The sequence below is a fragment of the Gasterosteus aculeatus genome, chromosome 10 (genome assembly GCF_964276395.1).
Source record: "Gasterosteus aculeatus chromosome 10, fGasAcu3.hap1.1, whole genome shotgun sequence".
NCBI classification, from domain to species: domain Eukaryota; kingdom Metazoa; phylum Chordata; class Actinopteri; order Perciformes; family Gasterosteidae; genus Gasterosteus; species Gasterosteus aculeatus.
In genome coordinates, this window is record NC_135697.1 from 15,455,754 (window position 1) to 15,479,624 (window position 23,871).

Genomic DNA, 23,871 nt, shown 5'->3' on the forward strand with positions numbered 1-23,871 from the left:
CGGTAATCAGTCCTTTTTGTAATTTATCCTTATTTACGGAAGCTCTCGCCGAGTCACGTTCACCCGCCCCCCCCCCCGTCCCCGTCCCCGTCCCTCTGCTGCCCTGCTGCTGCATGTCTGCACTCCGGCAATCAAAAGGCGAGGAAGAGGCCGGACGACCTTTGATCAGAGACCCCTTATTTCCCTTCACTTTGTTGCACCTCTGAGGTGCAGTGAAATCCACCACGAGGCGCATAGCTGCATCCAGTGGAAGTGGAGATAAATCTATTTGGAAGAGATCGAAGACCTTCTTTTGTTCATTTGCAGTTTGACTGGCGCACTTCCAGTTGTCAAAACAATCCAATACCAATGACGGATGTTAAATGTCATTAGTGATGATGATTGGGGTAATGAATGTCATTATTACTAAGATGAGGTCCATTTTGTGTCAAAGTAAATGGGTCATTATGATAATGATAATTATGATTACTTCTGTACATATTTCTTCTTTTGCAATGATACTTAAATATTCATGAAGCTAAAAACACTTTTTCTTAATTTCATTTGGTACGAAATTAAATTTCAAACTACTCACAGTAGGTTTTCTTAGTAACTGGTGCGTTCAGGTACACTATGTGTTAGATTTACAGCTTTAATAGTCTCTCCGATGATGTATGTCCTGTGATTTAGGATTGAAGACCATTCCAGGTTTTATCGCTCATTAAATGCAGATTTAACGGCCTTTTATGGAAAATCTGCCCTATAACTGTAATGGACTTTTCTGGAGGGAGGATTTATATTTGTCATTATTTTTTTCCAAAGAACTTTTCTGGGCTTTCTTGACTTGCAAAGGTACTGCAATGTGTAAGAAATGATGTAATTTTCTGGCTAACATTTTTTTATTTTTGGTACTCCAGTTTGTGCAAGGCACACGAACAAGCTAACTAGTAGCCAACTGGCTAACGCACACACAAACAAATACGACAAATGGAAATACAAATGACCTGAATGCATTCTCACCTGTAACCTGATCAATCGCATCCGTCAGGACGGAGGCTTCAGAAGATCACAGGTACCAAGGTGCGTTTCTCCCTGGGGGGTTACCAGTGAGCAGCTGACACACACGCACGGGAACGGAAGCCGTTTTCTTTTTTAGCTTTAGGTGAAGACATCTGGAGGAAAGGGTGCAGCCTCATTTGCATGAAGGCGCCGGGCGTAACAGCGAGAGGTTTGTAGGTTAATCCCAGATGAAGCGCACACACTTCATGCAAGCCTGACAAAATGGTTTTAAGCTTTTCCAAAAACTTTTCTTAAAGACTTAAAGCGGCAAGATCCTGGATTTTGTGTACATTTTGTGTCTATTTAACACACGGTCAGCTTCGTCCAGCAGCGTAGAACGGCGAAATGTCAATGGATCATATTTTGAACCCACAAGCAATTAAATAAAAGGTCATGTTAACACTGATTAATTTGCTAAAAATGTAAATCATTTTTCGTATATGGCTTCTTTGAGTAGTGAGATTTGGCCTCTGCTGATTGATAAAAAAAACAGCAAATTGGAGTAAATTAAATTAAAATGTGGACTTCGATGACCACTGCGCTCTGGGAGTGAGTAACGCCTCTCGGTTTATTGCCGTTTGCTTCGGGAGGAAAGAAGAGCGCCGAGTCCCGGCCCTTAAAATACTTTCAAGTACCGTTTGACTCCCCCGGTTACCAGGCGAGCGAGACAAGTCCTCCAAAAGAATAGAACAAGGCCACGTTGAATTCATTCATAAACGCTGAGCCTGTAACCTGCACAGGTGAGGTGCGTCTGCAGACGCCAGCGACGCGCATCTAAACAAGGCGTCGCCGAGGCCCGACGCCCGATGGTCGCGGTGAAAACACAAGAGGCCATTAGCCGAGGAGCGCTTCCTGCTGGGAGGCTCATCGAGCATCAGGCAACATCGTCACCGCGTTTAATACCCGGCACTGAAGAGGCCCGCTAATGGACTCCATCTGGAGAAACAACTTAATGACCACGTTCAGCGGAAACGAGATACATTTAGTGCCCCCCAACCCTCCCCTCCCCCCCCCGAAAAAAGCATTTGTGTTGCTTAGAAACATTTTTATTTGATGAAAGTATCTTTTCTCTCAGGGTCAAGTAGGAAATACACTTTACAAAAACTGTACAAGTCAGTCGTTAGATTGAAACTAAAAAAAACAAAACAAGAATCGTCTTTGTGTCGTCGGGGTGAAGGTGAGGGTAAATGCCCCTGCCCCCCACCCTTGGCACAGTGAGGGTCAGAGGTCAGAGAGCTGGGCGCGTTTGATGGAACTCCCGCCATGTGTGGTGGCAGTAAAGTGCACGGCGTGTTTGCTGGGTGAACCGGAGGACGCCCGTCTCCGTCGTCACACAGACGACTAAAAAAGAAAAAAAGACCTCATCCTTTGGGCTCGTTTAAGGCGGCTTCACGCCGTCTGAGTGTCTCGCCTCCTGCAGGTTTATAAGGGTTCGCTCACCCCAAATAACCCCCCCAAAAAAACGTTTTCCTTCTAGAAATCTGAGTCACATCTCCCTCAAGCTCCCCAGAATAAATCATAAATTAGTTGGTTTCAAGTTCCATTTATCCCAGAGACTAGTAGCTTATTTGAATTTGACTATTTGAATAATTAGAATAGAACACGCTGAGAAAAACACGTCGAGCTCCAGTGTAGCCGAGTCCTTACTGTACAGCAGGTGAGGCAACGCATGACAATGGGGGCGTTGCCTTTGGGTTCAGCTCGCGCTGGTGGGAAGAGCTTACCGTAACGTCACCGGACACATTGTGGTGGAAGAAATGACTCTGAGGAAGACATTCAAACGTCTCGATCCGCTGGTGGCATTTATGACCCGAACAAACAACGAAAAACAAAACACAAAGAATAAAACTGGAAATCCAGAGTAAAATACTTAGCTGCACGCCGTGGCAAACCGACTCCAAACTCTTTGGCATGTACGACCGTTTACGTCATTTCATTTGTCTTTTTTCCTCATCAATATAAAAATTGAGATAGAAAAAAAGTAAAACCAAAAAAAGTATCAAATTCGATGCCTCATACGGGTTGTTATCTTACAATAAAATGTTAAACATCCAAAAATGTTCTGCCAAAAAGGCCGTACGTCGATGCTACGAAAAAAAAACAAAAAAAAAAAACTTTATTTACACGGCAGCGCGTCATCTCTGTACAGGACATTCGTTTTTTGTGGCAGCACACGTTCGTGCCTCGTACATCCAAAGCAGAAAAATAGTAATTTTTTTTTTTTTTTAAAGGTACCACTTCAGATCTTAAGTTGTTTTTGTCGTCGTCCTTTTGCTGTGAAAGAGTCCCATCATTCTCCACGTCACATGAAGTCATTGAGCTCCAAATCCAAGGCCGCGGCCATCTCGTCCGCCTCCGAGCTGCTGCCCCCTCCCTCCTCGTTGGAGTCTTTAGAAGACTCGTCGGCAGATCCCTCTTCCTCCTCCTCTTCCTCCTTCCCGTCCTCCTCTTCCTCCTGGGCTTCGTCGTGCTTACGTTTGTGGCCCCTACGGTGAAACAAAGAGGAGGATTTAATGAAGGGAAGTAGTGCACAGATGTACAGGAGGAACATGAAGGTGTCACGATATTTATTTACCAGTACAGGCTAATTATTAAGGTCTTATCTTGTTATTATATTGTTATTAATCAAAAAGGGTGTGGAAGCTTCACAATGACACTGTGCAACATTTTAATGTACGGATTATTTACAATTATTTTAATAAAGTAAAATATGTATAATCATCCATAATACCCAGTTTTTACAGTGTAAACATAATTCTAAATGTTTAAGACTCACATTATTTGTTAAAACAAAGACCAGAATGATTTCCAAAGTGAGCCGTGGGATGTTGTGAACTATTTCAGCTCCAGTTTCACAACGACGGCTCAACAAGGTGTTTTTACCTCAACTGGGGCTTCGACGACTGGCTGATTATATTAGAAGACAATGGAACCTATTCGAGGTGCCAGAGAACAACGGTTCTCCTGGAAGAACCGGAGCGAATATCTGCAGCTCCGCCGGCTGCTTTCAACTCTTTAATCAAAAAAACATGGCGGCCGTTCTGGAAATCAGTGTTTCTCTATTCCAACATCTGTTCCTGAGTGAATGCGATGCGATTAAAAAAGGCAGAGAGAAACGTGCGCTCTGGCGATGTCGCCAATGCGCTGGGAGTTTATAACGAGCAAAATAAAGGGTTGAAGACCAGTTGGATTCGATGGGGTTTGATCTTCAAACAAAAGAAAATATAAAAGAAAGCAAAAGAGCAGCGAGAATGGATCCTTCCCCTTTTTCCGAGATGAGAGCTGGCGTCGCTAAGTGGCCCGTGAACACGCGCCGCGGCTCATTAGCGCAACGTTCGTTAGCGCGGCGCTCGTGAGCCGCGTACGTTTTCTCCCTTCTTCGGCCCTCGCGCTTCCCTCTCATCCGGCCGCCTTCGCCGACCCTCCCCGCGGCGCCGGGGCTCCAGCTGCGGGTTCATTTAAAGGTCAGATGTCGGCTGATGCGACGCGGAGGGGCCTCGGTGGCGTGACAGTCACGGTGGACCCCCGCAGACTGCGTGTGCGTGTGAGGGAGGCACTTTCCGCCTCGCATCGTCTCATCCAATCTAAATCCTCGTCCATTAACCCGACCGCAGGAGGAAACACACGCTTTCCTCCACACGAAGCGGACTGTGTGTTATTCTCATTTTAACAAACACACTTTGGGTAAAATGATCGACGGTTCTCGTTTTGACTAAAACTGGAATTTGACGAGTCACATTTTCATTTACAAAGTAAACTGTAATCGTTTTTACGTCGGAGCATCCAAATGGGCTCTTCATGGGAGTCGGTTATCGTTCAACGCTCCGCTTCATCCTCTGAAGATACAGTCCTGATGCCCTAGAGTCTCTGAGCCGGATGGCGAAAAACATCTTCGGAGAAATGTGAAATAATTCACAAGCTCGAGAGACAAAAACAAGCTCCCAGAAGCCGTTTGCTCAGTAATTGAAGGAGCCGGTGTTGAAAACAGGGCTGTCAAGGATAATCTGCCCTCACAAACTCAGCAAGTAGCTGCAGCTCTGTGTGTGGGGGGGTTTGTAGATTTATCTTGATAAAATGGCTCGAACCAACGAGACAGAATGTGCAAAAACACCGTTGCGTTAATTTGTTCAACTGCGGGCGTGAAATCGACGCGCGTCAGAAGCACTTTGGGATCTCAGGTCCCGTGTTTTTCTGATAGAAAACGAAATCATCATCATCATGTCGCCGCTGCTGTCCGCATCTCATCACGCCAGAGCCTCGCTGGAGGGGGGCACGCAGGCAATGGCGGCGGCCGACGGGGACAGCGTGTCTACGTACACGTGTACAGAGGGGAAAAAAAAAAAACACCGTCTCCCTGCGAGCTTCCTTCCCCGTTTATACGCCGGGTCCGAGGTAATTACGATGTTGACGCCGAGATCCGCGCCGCTGGAGGCGGGGACACCTGCTGAGGCACACGGCGTGGACGGATGCTCTTTGATGGAGCCGAAACGCCGTTCGCTCCGCCGAGGCTCATCACAAAGAGGCGTCCGAGGCGCCGGAGCTCAAATTGAATCCTGCGAATGAAACCGAGGTTTTAAAAAAAAAAAAAAAAAGGAGAGCGAGAACGCGGAGGCTTTAAAATCACGAGTGCTTTGAAACTCCCGCCGCCGGCGTTCTCCTCACCCCCGCAGAGTCTGAGCGCAGAGAATCGTCCCCCCCCCATCAGCCGAGCGGGACGAGGTGGTCCTCTCTTCACACCTCTAATGCCAGCGGGCCGTCCAGTAACGGGCCGACGCTCATTTATTTCCCCGTAATGAGCAGAGGCCATGCTCGGGGGCTTTAATCAGATGGAGGGGGGGTCGGGGCAAAAGTCAATTCTTGACATTTAGTTTTGTTAAGAGTCAATCGGCAACAATCGCGGCCGATTCCATTTTAATTTTGCAAGCCTGTAAGCGTCAGAACCAGTGTATGAATCCGATCAAAGAGTACTTCCTGTTTCCCATTTCAAACCGCCAACGGACCTGAAGCCGGCACGGGCCGCTTTAACACACAGCGCCAACGTGTCGGTTCCTGACTCACGATCCTCGTTGTCATGTTGTACACACAGTGATGGTGACATGTGATGAGAACACGGTGCTGCACAGAGATGGAGGATGAGGGTCGGACCAAAGCGAAAGGAGATTTTCCTCCATCCTGTCGGCCCGATTGTGTGTGAGGAGAAAGAGCTCATGCATGTGTGTGCGCGCGGTGCTAAACAATGCTACCCCCCCCCCCCCCCCCGAGACACATGTCTTTGCCTCACATCGTGATGCCAAAGAGCATGAATAGAAAAACTGCCTGCATCACCAGGTTGGAGCCACGAGCCAAGAGGGGAAAACTGGGCCAGATTGCTCTCAGTTTCAGATTCTTTCCTCCCGCTTCATGTATTCCACGCGTATGAAAAGCCTGAGTAAGCAGTCCTGTCCCACACAACCCCGCCGCCCCTCTCGCTCCGCTGACGGAACGGGCCGGATTGACGGACCGATCCGCCTCGGGGGAGGCGGAGGCAAGTCGTCACTGCCGACACCTTCGCGGCTGAATACCTCCTAAAGCAACGAGGGGGGGGGAGGTGAAAGGTCACACCGATAGACAGCGAGGCTGCTGTAGCGCTGTTACAGTTACGAAACACTCCACTGCCGTCCCGTACACCCCCCCACCCCCACCCACCCCGCCCAACAGATCTGACAGCTGACCTTATTGCAACTCCAATAAACTGCAATACACGTACGTCTGAACACACGGCAGACGGCTACAGCTGCACAATAGTGAACAAATCTTCAGTTTACCAGAAGCAGCTCTTACTGCAGCGCACGCACGCACACACGCACGCGCGGTTTTAAATGACAAGCTCAATGCGGTGTGTTTGCTTTACACTCACACTGTTCGACACCTGCATACACTGCAGCTGTAATGGTGCACATTTAAATAACGTGCCCTGCAGGGGGGGAAAGGGGGGGTGTGAGTTCTGTGTGAGTTAGAAAGTGTTCACGAGCGCAAACCGAACCACTCGAGCGGTAAAGTGCCATTGCGGCAGAGTTAAGGGGCCCAATTCTTAAAAACGATTACGTGGCCCTCGGGTGCAGACGTTCAAATTGGAAATATCATGGAATCGAACTTTCTATACAGGCATTTAGAACCAGTTACATGTTTTTTCCTCTCTGATGCCTCATCACCTCCATTGGCGTGTATGTTACACACCAGCTGCTCACATGTAATGAACATCACAATAAAACTTCAGACTACATTGTATTTTTGCAAGCAATTCATTATAAAATTGGTTGACTTATTAATAAAATACATATAATGTCTTTCAAACTGGTAGTCTAACATGAACATGGATAAATGGGTTTAATAATCCAGTTTTCTTCCTCCCAAAAACAGCGGTTGCCTTAAAAAGCGCCTTTATTCAGTCTCAACATCCTTCATCCTTCACGAGAAGATTGCATGAATTTAGCCTGAGAGGAAAAACCAAGCCGACACTTTTAGAGCTACAAAACCACACGAGAGGAAATTGTTGAATTGAGAGATTTTCTATTTATTGACTCATCCAGCCGAGATACGCGCGTGTTGTGATAAGGCCGAGGCGCATTCAGAGGATAACAGAAGGCCCGGAATGATGCTATCATTAGCGTAGCATTCAACCCCCCCCCCGCCCCCCGTTTATCTGCATGCACGCTCATTCAAACGGAGCAGTCACAAAGGACCGTTGAATCAACTCCCAAGGGGGAAGATAACATTGAGCAAAGAAAGCAGACGTTAGAAATCTCCTTTTCGCCTTCGTACCGACAATACGATTGTTTTTACACCGCTTAAAAGATAAATGCCATCAAATAAGCTGAGAGACAGAGAGAGAGAGAGAGAATAATTACATAACGAGGTTTCACACCGAATGATTAAAAGCAGTAAAATAAGGACAGACATTTGGTGAGAACACGTCGTCCATATGCACAGCTTCCTGCTAATCCCCATTCTGAGGGCACGATGCCACACGGCATAAAAGAATCCAATAAAACAGAGGAATGTGAATTAAAAAAAAAAGGTACTGGGGTGGAAGAAAGGCGTCATAGGAAGACGGCGAGAGACGGAGACGGGCCGCACTTGTGTTTCTCCCTTTCATCGCGGTCAAAGCTGAACGCTGAACAAAAGGCGGCGAGAGCGACCGCCGGGGCCGCTGCTCGCAGAGGAAGCCGTGGGATTTAAATAATCGGGTTTGTCTGCGGCTCTACGGCGCGTCTCAGAAGGCGTGGGTGGAGTTCACTGTTCCTTGAATTGCGCTGATTCGATTGTTTCGGAAGCGGGATCCCCCTCGTGCGTGAAGGGAGGGATGCCGCCGCCGCACCCCCCGAGGTCACGTGACTGAGGTGTTTCCACGAGTAGCACGCGGCCCTCAAATAAATTCTCAAAAAGAAAACAGTTTGGGGGAAAAAGCTCATTTTGTCTCATCATAAGCGGCCCGAACAAAATGGGCTGAGCGGCGAGCCGGCAGGTGACATAATGATACCGTTTGTTGAGAGAGCGCATCCATTACTGCAATAAGCACACAAGCCACTAAAAACACACAAGCTGCATAGAGATTGATGTAAGAACACAACGGTTTTTGGCCTAAAAACAAATTACAATTCTCCATTTCTCCCAAACTGAGATCCATATTTGACCAGAAATCCCCAGCAGAGAATAAAAATGGAGCCTCTATTCTCCCCCCGTGGTTGTGGGCCCAGCGGCACCGGTACCGGAATCGCTCCATGGGGTCCAGGTCCCTTCGCCGGCACGGAGCCGGAGTGACCTCAGCCGTCACGGGAGCGCAGGAGGCGAGAAGACAATTTGCACTTTATCGAACAAAAGGACCAAAAAGCGGCGCCGGGGATCGGCTCCCCTTTGGCACCAGACACATCTGGAAGCTGAGTGCGCGGGATCGGGTTGCAGCGTGTGGAGGCTTTGATTAAAGGCTGAAAGAACACGAGAGACTCATCAACCAACTAACGCCTTTTCTCCACGGGAGCTGCTGTTTAATACTCTTGGCGGGCGCCAGGAACAGCCGGCTGTGTTTGCCGCTTTAAAACCCCTAAAAGTCCCTCGTCTGAACGCGCGGCGATCAGCGGCTCGAGGTGCCAGCTCCACGAGAGAATGAGAGATGCCAGGAAGCTGTCTTGGAACCTAAGTCTGCTGCAACGGGATCGATCGATACAAACCTGACCGACCGAAAGGACTTTTGTATTAAGGATGAGCCCCAATCATCAGCACAACGTATGTGGGGGAGAAACGTCCACGCGTGGCACGATATCCAGTGTTGGAGGTCTTGGTACACGGCCTCTGTGGCACAACGGGGGGGGGGGATGAAATAAAAATGCAGAGCTCGGGCCGCTTCCCAAAAGGGCTTTGAGTGCCTGCTGCAGGTTTTTTTGAAGGAAAGAAAAGCACATTGCTCCTGAGAGCCTGTCGGGCCAGCGGAAGTCTCGGAGCTACTTATGTTTGCACTCGGAAACAATGATGTAAAAGCTTTGATAATTCATCCACACGCGCACACACAAAAACAGCCAAATCGGCACAAACAAAACATCAGGAATAAAAGCTCAAGCTCAAAATCAGTCACACGCGCTCCTTTCCTCCGCTTCATGTAGCAGAAATCCGTACGGCGATCAAACGTCGATGCTGACGAAGCGGCAAACGCGACCATCGAGTTACGAGCGTCCGGCGGGAGAAGCAGAGGGGCGTGAAAGAAGCAGCGGAGTCGCTGGCGGTGGAGCTCTAAATGAGCGCGATGCTGATTCGCTTCATCTGGGACGTCTTGACGAGCTGTCAGCGGTGAGGATCGCAGTCGCTGACCCCGGCGCCATCGTGACAACTGGTGCAAGGCCGGGCGCGGCGCCTTAGCAGGCTGATTGACGGACAGCTTGAGAAGTCATGGAGCCTAAATGGCCGACAGCGTCACGGTTATAATTCTAAGCACAATAAGCTGTCAGCGGTATTATTACCGCTTATTATTATTCGCTTAATCAAACAAGTAGCAGACCTGACTTAGCTTCTTTCTATTATTACCTTAATAAAACGCTTAATTCATGCATTCATTAATGTAGAGGAAAACAACGACATAGCAGTTCATCATCAAAGTGACAAAACCACGATAGAGTTGCTTCTTTAAATGTAATTTAAAATGTACTGTAATCATAAAAACAATAATCAAATATCGTCTGATTGGCCGCGACTCGTCACGTGACGTTTGAACAATGTAACCCGGCGTACGGGAACGCACAGGTGTCCATCTACAACCTATAAACCAGTCGAGTCTCTTCTAGAACATTTTAAAAGTAATTCATGAAATTGAAAAAATTGCTTTTTGTATGAAAAAGGTGTTTGGTATTTTTCTCAACGATTAGAGAAAGGACTCTCCGAGTGTCCCGTCCACCGCGCAGTTCTTTGTGTCGCTACTCTGGGGACTTTGAGTCCACGTACACGCGCGCCATTGGCGAAGAACACAGCGGCCTTCCGCCCCCCGGAACAAGCGGCTACACGGAAAGTACACGGCGGACCGAGCGCGGAACGCAAGAAGGTGGAAACCGGCGGGCTGAAAAACACCTCCGACGAAGAGAGAGAGAGAGAGAGAGAAAGGAAGATCAAAGCCATTTTGAATTCGTCACCCGGAGAGAGGAACACTTTACAACCCATTCGCGTCCTTCGTCACCTCGGCTCGGGCGACGCTGTAACAACGCGCTCGCTGCAGCTGACAAGATTCACACCTTCATCAAACACGGCCCACAGAGAGCGGTGAGCGGATCGGAGTAGATGTCGCCTCCAGAGACGGGACGTTAGCGGCGAGGAGGCCCGAATGGACCCAATATAGCTTTTTGAGGTCATTGACAGTGAATGGGCGCGTTACGCAACACGAGCTCAAAAGAGCTGAATTAGTTAATCGGGGTGCCTTTCATCGCCGATTGTTTCCCGTCATTTCTGGCTCTTCTGTCCTCGTTAAAGCAGCTTCAGCAATTAGAGAGAGAGGGGAAAACAACAACAACAACTAACTAACTAATCCTCCACCGCGCGTTGTTGATTAGCTCCCTCCGTACAATCACACACGCACACGCTTAACGTGGCAATGCAAAGAGGAAGTCACTCAAATATTTCTCGTTTCTTTTTCTTTCATCGTTGCATTTGGTTTCAGCGGCCATTACTCTGGTTATGTGACAACTCAAGATATCCGTAGGAAACGATTTAACGTCAATTACAAAACGGGACGAAGACTTGGATTCATATCACTTGAACAATAAGAATTATTTCCTTCGATTTCCACTAAACGTCACGAAACATGAAAAACCTTTAAGGAAAAACAAAACAAACAAACCCCCCCGTCCGCCCGAGAGGATCACCACGGCAACGGCACCGCTCATCATAAGTCTCTCGCGGCCGTCTCAGTTTAACGACCTGCAACGCAAACGCGCCATGAAACAAAAGCCGGTTTCGGAGCCCACGGGGTGGCCGCCGTTCTCGCGCCTCGGTGTTACGGAGCAAAGGGAGGCGCCGCGGGGCCCATTTAGATGCAACGGGGTCAGTAAACTCCTTCATGAGTCCTTTTGATTTGCATTAATTAACACAAACGTTTGTGGAAAAACAAGACGAGGAATGGAGCGCTTCCAACCAAACGAGGTCGGGTACGGCGTCCTTGAAGCGCTGCACATCCAATTAAACCAAAGGGTTATTAAACAAAACCTTGCATGTTTTATTTTGGGAGCCTGTGTTCCCCTAATGGGATAAAACAAGCGTGTGTGAAATGGTGAAGAAGAACGCAAAACAGGGTCCTAACGGTGCGTTTTCGTCTCTGTGATGATCACAAGAACACAAGGAGAGATTTGCATCGTGGAGAAATAGGAGTCGTGGCTCTTACAGAAAAAGGGTCGCCCCAGCGGACGGATTCGCGGGACGTCCCGTGGCAGCGCCGGGGGGAACTTGACTGATCCTCTCAGAATGAGCGTGGATCCTCTCCGGCTCTCCTTTGTTGGAGCCAATTACTTTGATTCGACTCAAACGGCGGCAGCGAGCATCGGTTCTGGGCAGACGCGGCGCTGCTTAATTGTTACTTGCTCGAGCTGTGGGTGTGAATCCCCGGGGGAGAGGGGGGGGGGGGGGGGGGGGGATCTCAAGTTGGGAAAAACAATAAATGAGACAACAAATAAATAACAAAAGACACATTTGCAGGCAGTTAGTCGCTAAATAAGAACAGGAAAACACAGCGGAAATGAGAGCAAAGAAGAAAAAAAGGCAGGAGCGCGTACAGAGCAAACAAAAACACACATTCACATCACTACAGTATCTTAGCAACAGATGCACGTCTATTTCGTGCCGAAGATGAGAAAGTGGGAGAGCCGGGGATGGAGAACGACGGAATGGCGACTATTAAGGAGTGGAGGTCCCACAGAGTCTCGTCTGAACCGGGAAGCCTTCTATTAGATGGTACAAGAATGTTCCTATCAGACGGGGGGGGGGATATACACACACACACACACACACACACACACACACACACATTACAGTGGAACCCGCATAGCTGCACCACAAAGCTTTGCAAGCTTCCTGCTTATAAATCTTTCATTCCTCTGTCGCTCTTTTGAAGACGTCGGCTCTTCTTGTGGTTTGTAAAGTGGTCCTATAGGAATATGTGAGGTGGAGCAGAGATGAGGCGCTTACCAAACACATTATGTTTGAGAAACAGATTCAAGCCACTTAGAAAAACAAGCAGAAAAAAAAAACTGAACCAAAATCAGTCAAGGTGAATGCAAAGGAGCGCACGCAAAGCGGTTAAATGTAACCGCGTGAAGTTTGTTTGGGGGTCAAAATATAGATTAAGAGGAGGGAAGTAAGATGTGACATTATAAGACCACTTCACTGGGATCTTTCTGTGGACAACACCTCCTGATAAGCTCCACAGACTGGATTTGGACATCCAGATGTTTCTCGCAATAGCAAACAGCGTATTTCAGGCGTGACTCATTAGCAGCAAGCGAAGGTGTCGGACCAGGACTGACCAGGAGACCGAAACGAGGGGGAAGAAGCGTCGTGCTGCTGCTTGCTGAGGCTTGGGTAGCCATGGATACGGACAGAAGTGTGAACCCAAACAAGGTATCTCGGAGCAGAGCGTTTCCCAGATGAGCAACATCTGTATTCTACTTCTCTCCGGAGTGGAAGACGGTGCAGTTCTGTCTGGACAAACACAAAGAGCACTGACAAAAGACCCGTCCTGCCTTAAACCCACCACAGGTGTATGGGGATGTTGTAACCATGACAACATCAAGGCCAAAACAATATCACACAAACGCCGATAAGAAGAAAAGTCTGCAACGACGCACCGGAGACAGAACAAATGTCTGCCGGAGAACTAAGGCACATTGGAGTGAGATGTGAATGCGGTATTTTTCTTTGGTCTGGACTAAGAAAATTGATGTTTTCAATATGGAGAAATAGAAAAGACAATTTCAATCAATCAATTTTCACAATGTCATACAACTGCACGGACAAATAGATGCTACGGATGCAGGAAATACCGCCAATTAACCCGTCAGCTGTGCACAACTCCTCAAAGCAGCGAGACGCTCCAATGTGTTCAAAACTCTCCAACTGCCTGCTGTCTGTTTCAAATCCGTCTCCATGGCAACGGATCAGACCGTCTGGCATCAGCACAGCTGATGAAGTGGTGTGTTCTGATAATAATCAAAAGGGGAAATAAGACCTGGAGACATTGAGTATTCTCAAGTGGAGCATCCGTCCTTTATGCAAGATGTGGAGGTTCAGCAGTGAGAGAGGGGGAAACGTGCTAAATATGTGGGCTAAAAACAAAACCGGGGAGAGAGAGAATCGTGTGATAGCCATGTTCATTACGCCGGGTGTTTTTTAGGACTCTGCTGCACTCATTCCATCAAAAAGGGCGGCAGCTCAGCCGTTGTCGGGACGCCGGGAGGCTTTCGTGTATCGCTGCATGTGATTACAACGATTGAGAATCTGCAACGTTCCCATTTCCGTCTCCCTCGTCGTCCCCTCTGATCTAACAACAGGTGGACGGCGCTCTGCGACTCCTCTTTCCTAATAAAAATCCAGGCACGCCCACTTTCTGGCGGTCCAATCAAATGTGTAGGATTTTTCTCTTTTCGAACTCGCCACGGCCCACAAGCATCCGCTCCGTTTCACTGTGTAATAAGACACAGCAGGTCCACCGGGACGAGAACATCATCTCCTCGTCGCCAGGAACCATCCGAGTCTCACCTCGTCACGTTGTCCTCGCCGGAGGGTCTCTGGACGGCCTCCTCCACGCTCATGGCCTCGGGACAGGGCTCTCCTGCTCCTCCTGGTGCTCCGCCTCTCGCCGTCCCTCCAGCTCCTGACCGCCGCTCCCCTCGGCCCGCCGCCTCCTTCCCTCGGCCCTCACTTTCGTTGTCGCTCTCCTCGCCCAAGATGTCATCCACCTGTTTTTTGGTTTTAAAAAAAAATGAGCTGTGAGAAATTGTTCCCCAAGCGTTGGACTGATGCGTCAAACTGCCTATTGTGCACCAATAATGTGGTGCATTTAAGTTCCTTCAGTCAACAATTTCAGCCAGTGGCGGACTATTCAATTTAGATGAGATTCATTATTTCTCTTTATTTACACTGAATACAAATCAGTGCTTTAATCATTTTGTGAAAAGAAATACAGCCAAACTATTACAAAAGTTATAAAAAATAGAAACTAATGAAATATATTTAATTATTGTTTCTATTTCAAAGAATCATGATAATAAGCTATTTGCTTTAACTCCCCAGGGTAGTAATTTCCTTTTTACCATTCTTTATGCTAAGCTAAGCTAAGCTAAACAACTGCTGGCAGTAGTTTTGTATTTCGTACAGACGAGAGTGGAATCGATCTTCTCACTCGCCCCAGAGATCCAATCGACATACTTCCTAAAAGTGACTTATTTGAATTAGTTATTAAAGATTCCTCACTATAGGTTCCTGGACTTGGACACAGGCCACACATGTTGCATACACATATTTGTAATATGCAATAAACACATTATATATAATGTTCTACCATTAGAAAACAGTTCTGTGTCAAATACAATTATGTCCATCCGTCTAGCGGGACAATCTGCAAGCGATTGACGAGCTGACGCGGTCGCCTCCATCGCTTCTCCATCTCGTATTTTCCTGAGCAGCTGTTTATCTACACTTCAGTTCCACAGGTGCTGCGGATCAGCAGGCGAATGCAGCCAGAGGGGAAGGCGGCGAGCGCGTTGGCCGGCTGGTGGTTGCCCCCCGATTCCATTTCGCTGAAACAGAGTTGAATGAGGAAACGACCCTGCAGGGCATCCACCAATTGCAAAGGAGGATACGGATTAGATGAGCGCCTTCATTTGCTCCACAGCTTCTGACAACACACAGATTGTTGTTGTTGTTGTTTTCAACTAAAACGCTAAAACGTTACGCTGCTCACGGCATTTTCCTCCCTGAGGGCGCTGACAGTAACAACGCATTGTGACAACTACTAACTATTTAAAAAGAGGCCTATTCATCTGCCTTTCAGACAGCCGGCCGGCCTGCAAAACAACAACACTTAAAAGCCACAATAACAACATTCGAACAGATACGTGTAGAAACGGCACCCGTTGCTCTACAGCCAAATAAATCCTTCATTTTTTAAAATTTAGCACCACAGAGGAGGTCGGCGACCAGCCTGCATCCTGCTGACTGCAGGTGGATGTGAAGCGTGAAAAAGGAGCCGACCAAACATGCCGATTGTGCAAAAGAGCGCCGAGCTTCGCGGAGCCGACGGGAACGGACACGTTGGTGGTTCCCCGTCCAGCTATCAGGAGGCAACCTCTAAACCTCGGACGTAAGCCGGGTTTCACCGTGAAGTTAAAACCAGCCCGAGCTCTTTACCTTTTCATGTAGGACAAAAGCAGCCCGCAGTCATTCATTTTAAATGAAAGCCAGCAATTAGGAGTCGCCGTTACTGTGGGAGCAGCGAACTGTTGACGCCCAGAGCGCTGCCATTTTCAGCTGGAGTGGCGGAAAATCTGATTGAGTTCCTGCTGTGTTTCACTTTGTGCTAAATGTCCACATTATTGTAATTCTATACCAATTTATTGCCATATAATAAAAAAAAGTTTTGCAAAATACCAGTGGCTTGCGTAAGGTACAAAAAAAGTAGTGTCTGCCAGTTGTTTTCAAATTCAATAGCTGTTCATGCTTATTTACGGCAGTTTTCCCCGTGAAACGTCAGATTGGAGGTTCAGTTTGAAGCCTTCTTGGTACCGAGTGCTTTCGGTCGATACCTTGAGAAGAGTAATAATCCCCAGTCCTGGAAGTATCAAGGTTCATCCCAGGTCTGACTCTAAAATGTCTAATGTTGTAACGCACACACGGAGAGCTCGACACATTTCAGTGCAGCCAGCCAATCAGCGCTCATTGTCCCGAATAATTTACGACATTTATTACAACAGGAGCACTGGCCTGCACAGGTGTAGATTTCTTCTGAAGGGGGTTTACACAAGCTTTACTAAGTAAAGAGCCTATGGTAGTTGAAGGGGGGTGGGGGGGATTACTCAATGAAGGCCATTTAATTACTCTTATTTCAACCGACAAAAGAAAAGTCATTAAAATGCAGAATCAAAGGCGAGTCCCATTATTTACACACAGCTGGAATCCACGGCCTGGATCCACCTCTGCTGGCGCTGCACATTGGGACTCGCATGCAGAATCTTCTGAGGAGGAGAATTCTGAAGCGGCTCGGCGAGCAAGAAGACGACGGCTTCTTTTCAGCATCGTCTCCACCAGGTTAGTCGGGGCGGTTACATAACTGGAAAACATTAGTTCGCAACCGTCTCCAACATGAAACACTTCACAGGGTTCATTCAAGGAGGGTTCTTATTCTGTTTGGCTTAGAAAAACTTCCAGACTGCTTCTGATGTAATGGATGCTCTAATGGGGGCGGGTTAGGGGGGGCAAATCTGGCCACAGCCAAATGACGCGGGTCTTTCTGTCGGGAAACTGTGAGCAGATGGAAACAGGCGCGGGGGGGAATATTCATGGGGCCGACTCTGGATTATGCAGCGGCTCGTCTGGGAGCATCGACTAGCTGGCGTGATGGTCGACTGAGCCGGACCTCCGGGACACCGGTCTGATGTCTCACGGCCTCTAACGCCACGCGCTCGGCCTACTGCCACAGGAGGCCAAAAGATGAAGACAAATGCAGCTTTTTTGGGACAATTTGTTGGCTGCTTTCGGTTTTAAGATGCTGCTCTGGCAGAGAAGCCCTTTTCCTATGGGAAATTAACACGGGCATTTTCTATTGTATTACAGTTTATGTACCAAAATGATGCATGAAGGGATCAACACATTAAGAATGGGCCGGTGGCTGTCAGACTTTGCATGAGAGCAAAACCAGTTATTTATGTGTCAACGCCCTTCAGGCCTCTCGGCACCCACTGCTCAAAGGGTTCAAAACAGCCACCTGATGACATCGTCACATCACAGCCGAAACTACGCATCTGCTCGAGCCCGACACCTCATCTTTTGATCCGAGCTTGGGAGGACGGGCTGATGCCGGTGAAACGGCAAGCAGAAGTCACACGAGGACACGGAGGAGGAGGAGGAGCCTCACAGCTGTGTGAAAATCCATCTTATGCAACGTGGAAAATATTCCATATGAAGTCGGTTTATTCTGCAGACTCAAGCAGAAAGCGGTTCTCCTCGGGATCACGTCTCAGCGCCGACGTGGGAGACGGATGGCCGGAGGCTGAGATCACAGCGAGCGACGAGCTCTCCGGTGATCCGTTTAAAACACAGTAAAAAGGAGAAGGAATATGGACATTTTTATGAATTTCGAGAGTATGTGATTAGACAATTAATGCAAACATCACAATACTAGACAACGGTCTAATGCCAAATTACAACAAACAATCCCAAAAGTCAATGCACTATAATCATTGTGTTGTTTGCTAGTTGACTTTTGCCATTTTAGAGTTTTGTTAATATTATATTTATAGTCATCTATTATTAATATATTTTCTTTTTTTGTGTCTAAATGTCCCTTGGTGCGCGTGTGAGATGTAAGTAGAGAGCGACAACGCCATGAATGAAGAAGCGCACAGCGCAATGTTGTCTTTAAATCAAGGGAATAGACGTCACATCATGCAAGGTCCTTTCGGCATTTCTGTATCCGTGGAAACGGAGCAAAAAGTGGTCGATCTCACATACTTTGGGTTTCTTTCTGTCTGTTCGGTTGAATCTTAACGGAAGACGGGGCACATTCATCAGGCGTTGTATGGCGGAGGTATTCAAAGGGTTAGCCGGCGGTAGCCATGGCAACGTATTGAACTCATCGCCGGCTCGGTGGTCCTGTCTGTAAACCCAGCCGATGCTCCGTTTGTGGACGCGCGGAAGCGTTCGGGGTTTAAAAACTTGGCCATACATCATTTGCGCACAAAGGAAACCATCCGTGCCGAGTGACGTTGGGTTGCGTTCAAACGAACCAGAATGGACGACGAGTTCATATCTCGTTTCCTGAGAACATCTAACGAAAAGGCCGATGTTCCACACAAGACGGAGCGGAGGAGGGAAGAAGCCGAAGCCGCCTGTCCAAAGCATCACACGGCCAACAAGAGAACAGCGATTTCACAGAAAGGTCACCCAGCGGGGACGCGTGCGTGCTCGCTGCTGCGGGTGAACTGACACGTACCAGCACGTAACCACCGGTGACATTCTGAAAGTACGACTCGTGCACTTTGAGATGTGCACTTTGCTCCGGCCAATTAAGACAGGATCTTTCGCTTTGCCCTGAAGACCTGGAGGGTTTAAAACATCCCCGACTGCCCTTCAGCAGAGGCGCTCTGAGGAAGGGGACATTTGGAATAAAGAGAAATAAAATAGTCAGGTGTTTGTACACCGCTACGTGAAACTGCCTGTGAACGTAACGCAGTTATTGTGTATTCGCTCATGTAATATTACACGATGAATACGTCATAACTCATAACATAAGCGTTAAGGGCGGGGTGATTATTTTAGTATTTTAAAGCCTTCAAAAAGGAAATACAATATTTTTTGTTTTTATTCAAACCGAAGGGAAAAAACATGATCAAATTTCCACTCAGCATTGTTCTAAATGTCACATTAACACAATAAGTGCTGCCGGTATTTGGGAAACTATGGCCAGTTTGAGCACTGAACCCCTCATTAACCAACACAAATTAAAATGAGGATGAGGCCTTTAACTAAAATGAAAATCAGTGTCCAATATATATATATATATATATATATATATATATATATATATATATATATACACACACACACACATTTTAATTATATGTATGTAGATATTCTTTCCGTGTTAACTATTCCACAGCATTTACAGGAGGAGCTGGAGATCGAATAGAGGACAACCTGCTCTACATAAGAGGACACGTCCGTCATTCTGCAATAAAACAACACACATCGTAAGTGGGTAATATAATATTCGCTGGCAGTGTTTTTATTTTTTGTTGGATAAAGCCATGCATCTCCTTCAAACGTCCACGTGTAGCAGAAGTAGAAAAGGGAGCAGGTCTATTTCCAGAAAAGGCAACGCGCAGCAGTTCTCAGGCTGATCCGTCGCCTGCAGCAACAAACTCACTTAACTTTGAGTTAATAAGCAGGCGCGCTGTTCTGCATCCCAGTAACGGGATTCGGTTCGTCTCCCAGAGCGCGACCAATCACACCGACGCCGATTATTCAATTTATTCAACTTCAAGGATCGTATCTACAACCTGTCTCTCAACTAAAGGCGACTACGCCAATTTGTCATTTATTGTTTAAATAAATTAACGAGCATTAACATTTCTAATATCAAGCACATACGTTGCTTAATATTTAATTACATAAATCCACCCACTGTAACAATACCTGATTTAGTATCGGATTTATTATACACACATTTATTCAGCCAGTCAATAACTATTTGTGTAGCTGTAAGATGGTTTAATAAATAGCTCATTGCATTCATAACAATGAACAGCACTTAATATAACAGAATATTGCATTGAAAGTCATTTAAAAAAGGGAAAACCATGTAAAGTACCCGAGTGGCAAACAATGCAGCCCTCCAATGACATTTTCGTAAAATCTGAAAAGGAGATAAAAATAAAATAATAACCCGCGACCGACACGTGACTCGACTCCAAACGAGCCGCGACACGCGAGCGCTTTTCTTCAGAATCCTCAGCCGCCGAGTGGCACACTTTGCACATTTCCCCCTGCTGATGCATTAGCACAATCCAGACTCCATTAAGAAGTATTATCCAAGCGGGTGGTTCAGAGCACTCGCTCATCAGTAATCACTTCACCTGCCCCGCAAGGATGGCAAAACGATTGCAGAGCGTAGACGGATTTAAATATCAGAATAAGTGGGAGATGCAACATAAAAAAAAAGGTACAAAGAGCACGAGCAGAAACGTACAACACACCGCGCAAAGAACTGTTAAAGAAACACAGCACTCTGCGGCCAGGTCGGTGTGGAAATCGAACCCTAGAAGAACAACACGGGAGTCGCTGCTGAGAAGAGGGCATGCGATCGCCGCGGTAACCGTGGACACAACCCCGTACAGGCAGGCGTGCAATCACAGGTACAATGAACCTGACTTACCAAGTACCAAGACATAAGCTCGTTGTGACCGGCTGTCCAGCATCGTGTGCCACTCCCCCAACACCCCAGCCCCCCCCCCCCAGTCTCATTGTGGGGCGCCAAACAGCGGGTGGACGTACCTCTCTGTCCATGCTGTCCAGGTCCTCCTTGCAGAGTAGGTACAGAGGCATACTTTCTGACATGCTCGGCTGGCGTTTGCGACGAGACGGCCCCGGCTGCTCGTCGTCCCGGCTGGACCCCCCCGCCTCGTCCTGCTGCCGCTGTGAAGTTCCCCTGTGGTCACATGACAGACAAATGAGTGGGAACGTGAACCGCTTCGGTGCAGCTGAATAAATGGACTAATAAGCCGGTAGGCTACGGCGACATGTTAATTTGCATTATAATGAGAAGGTTATTACCTTTACGATTAATTAAGAAAAAGAATCTCTGTCTTCAACCACAATGAGGGAACAACATTGATTTGCAAAAAGTGAATTAAAAAGGTTAAATCCAAGTTAATGCAACCAGCTCAAACTCAACTTGGCCACTAAGCCATGAATAATATCCAGTCTCTTTTTCATGCGTGCGCGTATTAATTAAAGAGTGTCTTCATTTCAAATGACAGCACCCCTCAGGGGTTGTGTCGCCAACGACAACCAAATGCGCCCGGAGACAGGAATGAGCATTCCGTGAGTGACAGGTGGAAGCCAAACGGCGTGGAGGTGCACAGAGGTGACTGAGGAGCTCAAACGGGTTACTGCGCTGCCGTCTCATCTCCACTGAGGGTCCTTCATGAAGTAGCGTAGCGCTGCACCGACTGCTGTTGTACTTCACAGAGACGGGAGAGATGCAAATGAGGCCCAGAGGACAAATCAATACATTTAGGATCTATTACGAGCCGCTCTGCAGTCAATAAATAGCACCATCGATAGTATACTCGTCATTTATATTTTACACGCTATGGGTCCGCGGTGCACACAGGGGTCTTCGGGTTGCAAGATGGTGTCATCATTAAATACACCACCGCTCAGCAGTTTACCATCGCTGAGGAGGAGTGTTTTAAAGTATCAGATCACATGCTCTCTGTTCCCCTCTGACAGCGAGTTGAAGAACACGCCGATCTTTATCTTTTAATAAGGAATCTAAAAAACGTCACGCCCTCAAAATGTTTTGTCGAGTGCCGTGACGGAGCACCGCCCGGCCCTGTGGAAACTCTTGCGTAATGTCTTACGTGGCGCCCCAGAGGAGCTCGGTTATGTCATGCGGGTCGGCGCAGCCGGGGCTCGGAGTTTTGAAAGAGACAGCGAGGCCTCCACGAAGCTTTTGTTTATTTCATGACTTTTCCCCAAAACTTCACATCACTATCACATGCTGCACGTAGGCAGCGATCGGCTATGATGCTCACCTGAGACCGGGCTGCTCTCCGGAGGACCCCGGCGCCTGCAGGTAGGACGCCGGCCGCGGCGCCTGAGGGCCCCTCCGGATCAGCTTCCCCGTGACGGGGTCGTAGGTCCGGACCTCGGGGGCCGCCGGTCTGCTGTGGACGGGGGCCGGCTGGAAAACGTGCGTCTGCGGGGAGCCCTGAGTGTCCGGGAACGCCGCCGGACTGATGCTCCTGGGACCCGGCGGGGGAGGGAAACAACAAGGGTCACGGTTTGCGCGTTTGGTCAGGATTTAGGTCTGGAGGTGGTGGTCGTCCGTTACCGCGGCGTCTTGGAGCAGTCCTCCCTCAGCGGGTACAGCTGCTCCTCCACCCTCTCCCAGCGCTCCAGGCAGCTCCACAGCCAGTCGGGGCTGACCACGTGGAGGTGCCTGCAGCCCTGCGCCTGACGGACCTTCTCGGTGCCTGGATGAAGGAAAACAGGCTTTAACCTTTAAAGCAACGGTGTGTGTGTGTGTGTGTCTCAGTTGTTATCTTATTTAATTACCAGGAGAACTAGGAAGAATTTCTCTTTTGAAGTCACTTTCTTCACAACTGAAAACCCTTCTTTGGATTTGAGAGAGCCGCGTTTGGTTTGGTTGAATCCGCGCGGAGAGAGAGAGAGAAAGTGTTTCTGCACGAATGAGTCTTACTGACGTCAGACAAGGAGACAACAAAGTGAATTCTTCATCGGAGGTTGTTTTTGTTTTACACGATCAAACACAAAAGGAACCGTCGGTCTTCTCAGGCAAACCGGGCTCACAGAAGAGAACGTTTCTCCATCAGCTTCATGGTAATGTGCAGAAATAATAGCTGACTGTATGAAGATAAATAAGTGGTATTTATCTTTAAGCCGTTCTGGAGGAGTTAATTATTAGTCATTTTGTGTCTGAAACGGAAAATATGGTTCACTTAATAGAGACAATGTATTCTAATCTTTAAAATAAGTTTGTAAACCAAAAAAAAAAAAAAAAAACAAGAGATAAAATGTTAATTTCTTGCTTAATATTTGAAGTGAAATGGAGAATCGATGCTGTTTATCATTTACTTATTATTATTACACAAATATTACTAAAACGTGATATTATTTTAGGGCCGTGTCGTCAACCGCCAACAAAGAATCAATCAATGGGGCTGTTTTTAAAAAGCCTCCTTCTGTGTGTAACACCTCGTTGCATAAATGCCTTGCAACAGATAATAATGACTGAAATCTACCAGTTTTTTGAGAGAAATGTCCTTCGAATGTGCCTTCTCTCTCCAGACCAAATGACCCACTGCTCGTACGTCGTTGGCTGACTTTTCTCTCCTTGTGAAGCACACGAGCACTGATTTCCAAGTGCCGCTCACAGCGGAGAGCCGGCTCCCACGGCAACGCTGTCCCCCCCCCCCCGGTGCTTGTTTTGCAGAAGGTAAACCGGATTGGAGGCGACGCGGGCGTGAATCCGCTTCGGGTGCTCTTCAGACAGAAGAACATTTCCACTGAGTCCTCGGTGGCTTGAACGTAACTCGTGACCTCGCAGAAAGAGAGCGACTGCAGCCCCCCCGCGGTAACCACTGACGACGGGAGTGTGCTTAAAAAAAAAAAACGACAACTGTATTTGTGCGGCATCGACGCAAAAAAACAGGGCGATTGACCATCGAGTCGGTCACTTCCCTTTAAGCCGTGTGCGTATTCTTGGACCTGAAAATGCAAAAGCTCTCCTGCAGACCTTTTGAAGCAGGGAAACACAAACAGCCTCTCGGCTCATAATAGTGCTCGAGCGCGGGAACGCAGTGAGCC

The 23,871-nt window shown here is 47.8% G+C and overlaps 1 protein-coding gene across 1 annotated transcript in view; it reads right to left on the reverse strand.

Moving 5' to 3' along the window:
* Positions 1 to 2,068: 2,068 nt before the first annotated feature.
* The window catches only part of ctdp1 (CTD (carboxy-terminal domain, RNA polymerase II, polypeptide A) phosphatase, subunit 1), a 31,444-nt gene continuing 9,641 nt past the window's right edge, over positions 2,069 to 23,871 (reverse strand). The window contains exons 9-13 of the mRNA XM_040188402.2: positions 22,376 to 22,517; positions 22,077 to 22,286; positions 20,812 to 20,965; positions 14,302 to 14,501; positions 2,069 to 3,524 (exon numbers count right to left, since the gene is read on the reverse strand). Of these exons, the coding sequence (XP_040044336.2) occupies positions 3,341 to 3,524; positions 14,302 to 14,501; positions 20,812 to 20,965; positions 22,077 to 22,286; positions 22,376 to 22,517 (890 nt within the window). The 3' untranslated portion in view covers positions 2,069 to 3,340. The remainder of the gene's footprint in view (positions 3,525 to 14,301; positions 14,502 to 20,811; positions 20,966 to 22,076; positions 22,287 to 22,375; positions 22,518 to 23,871) is intronic.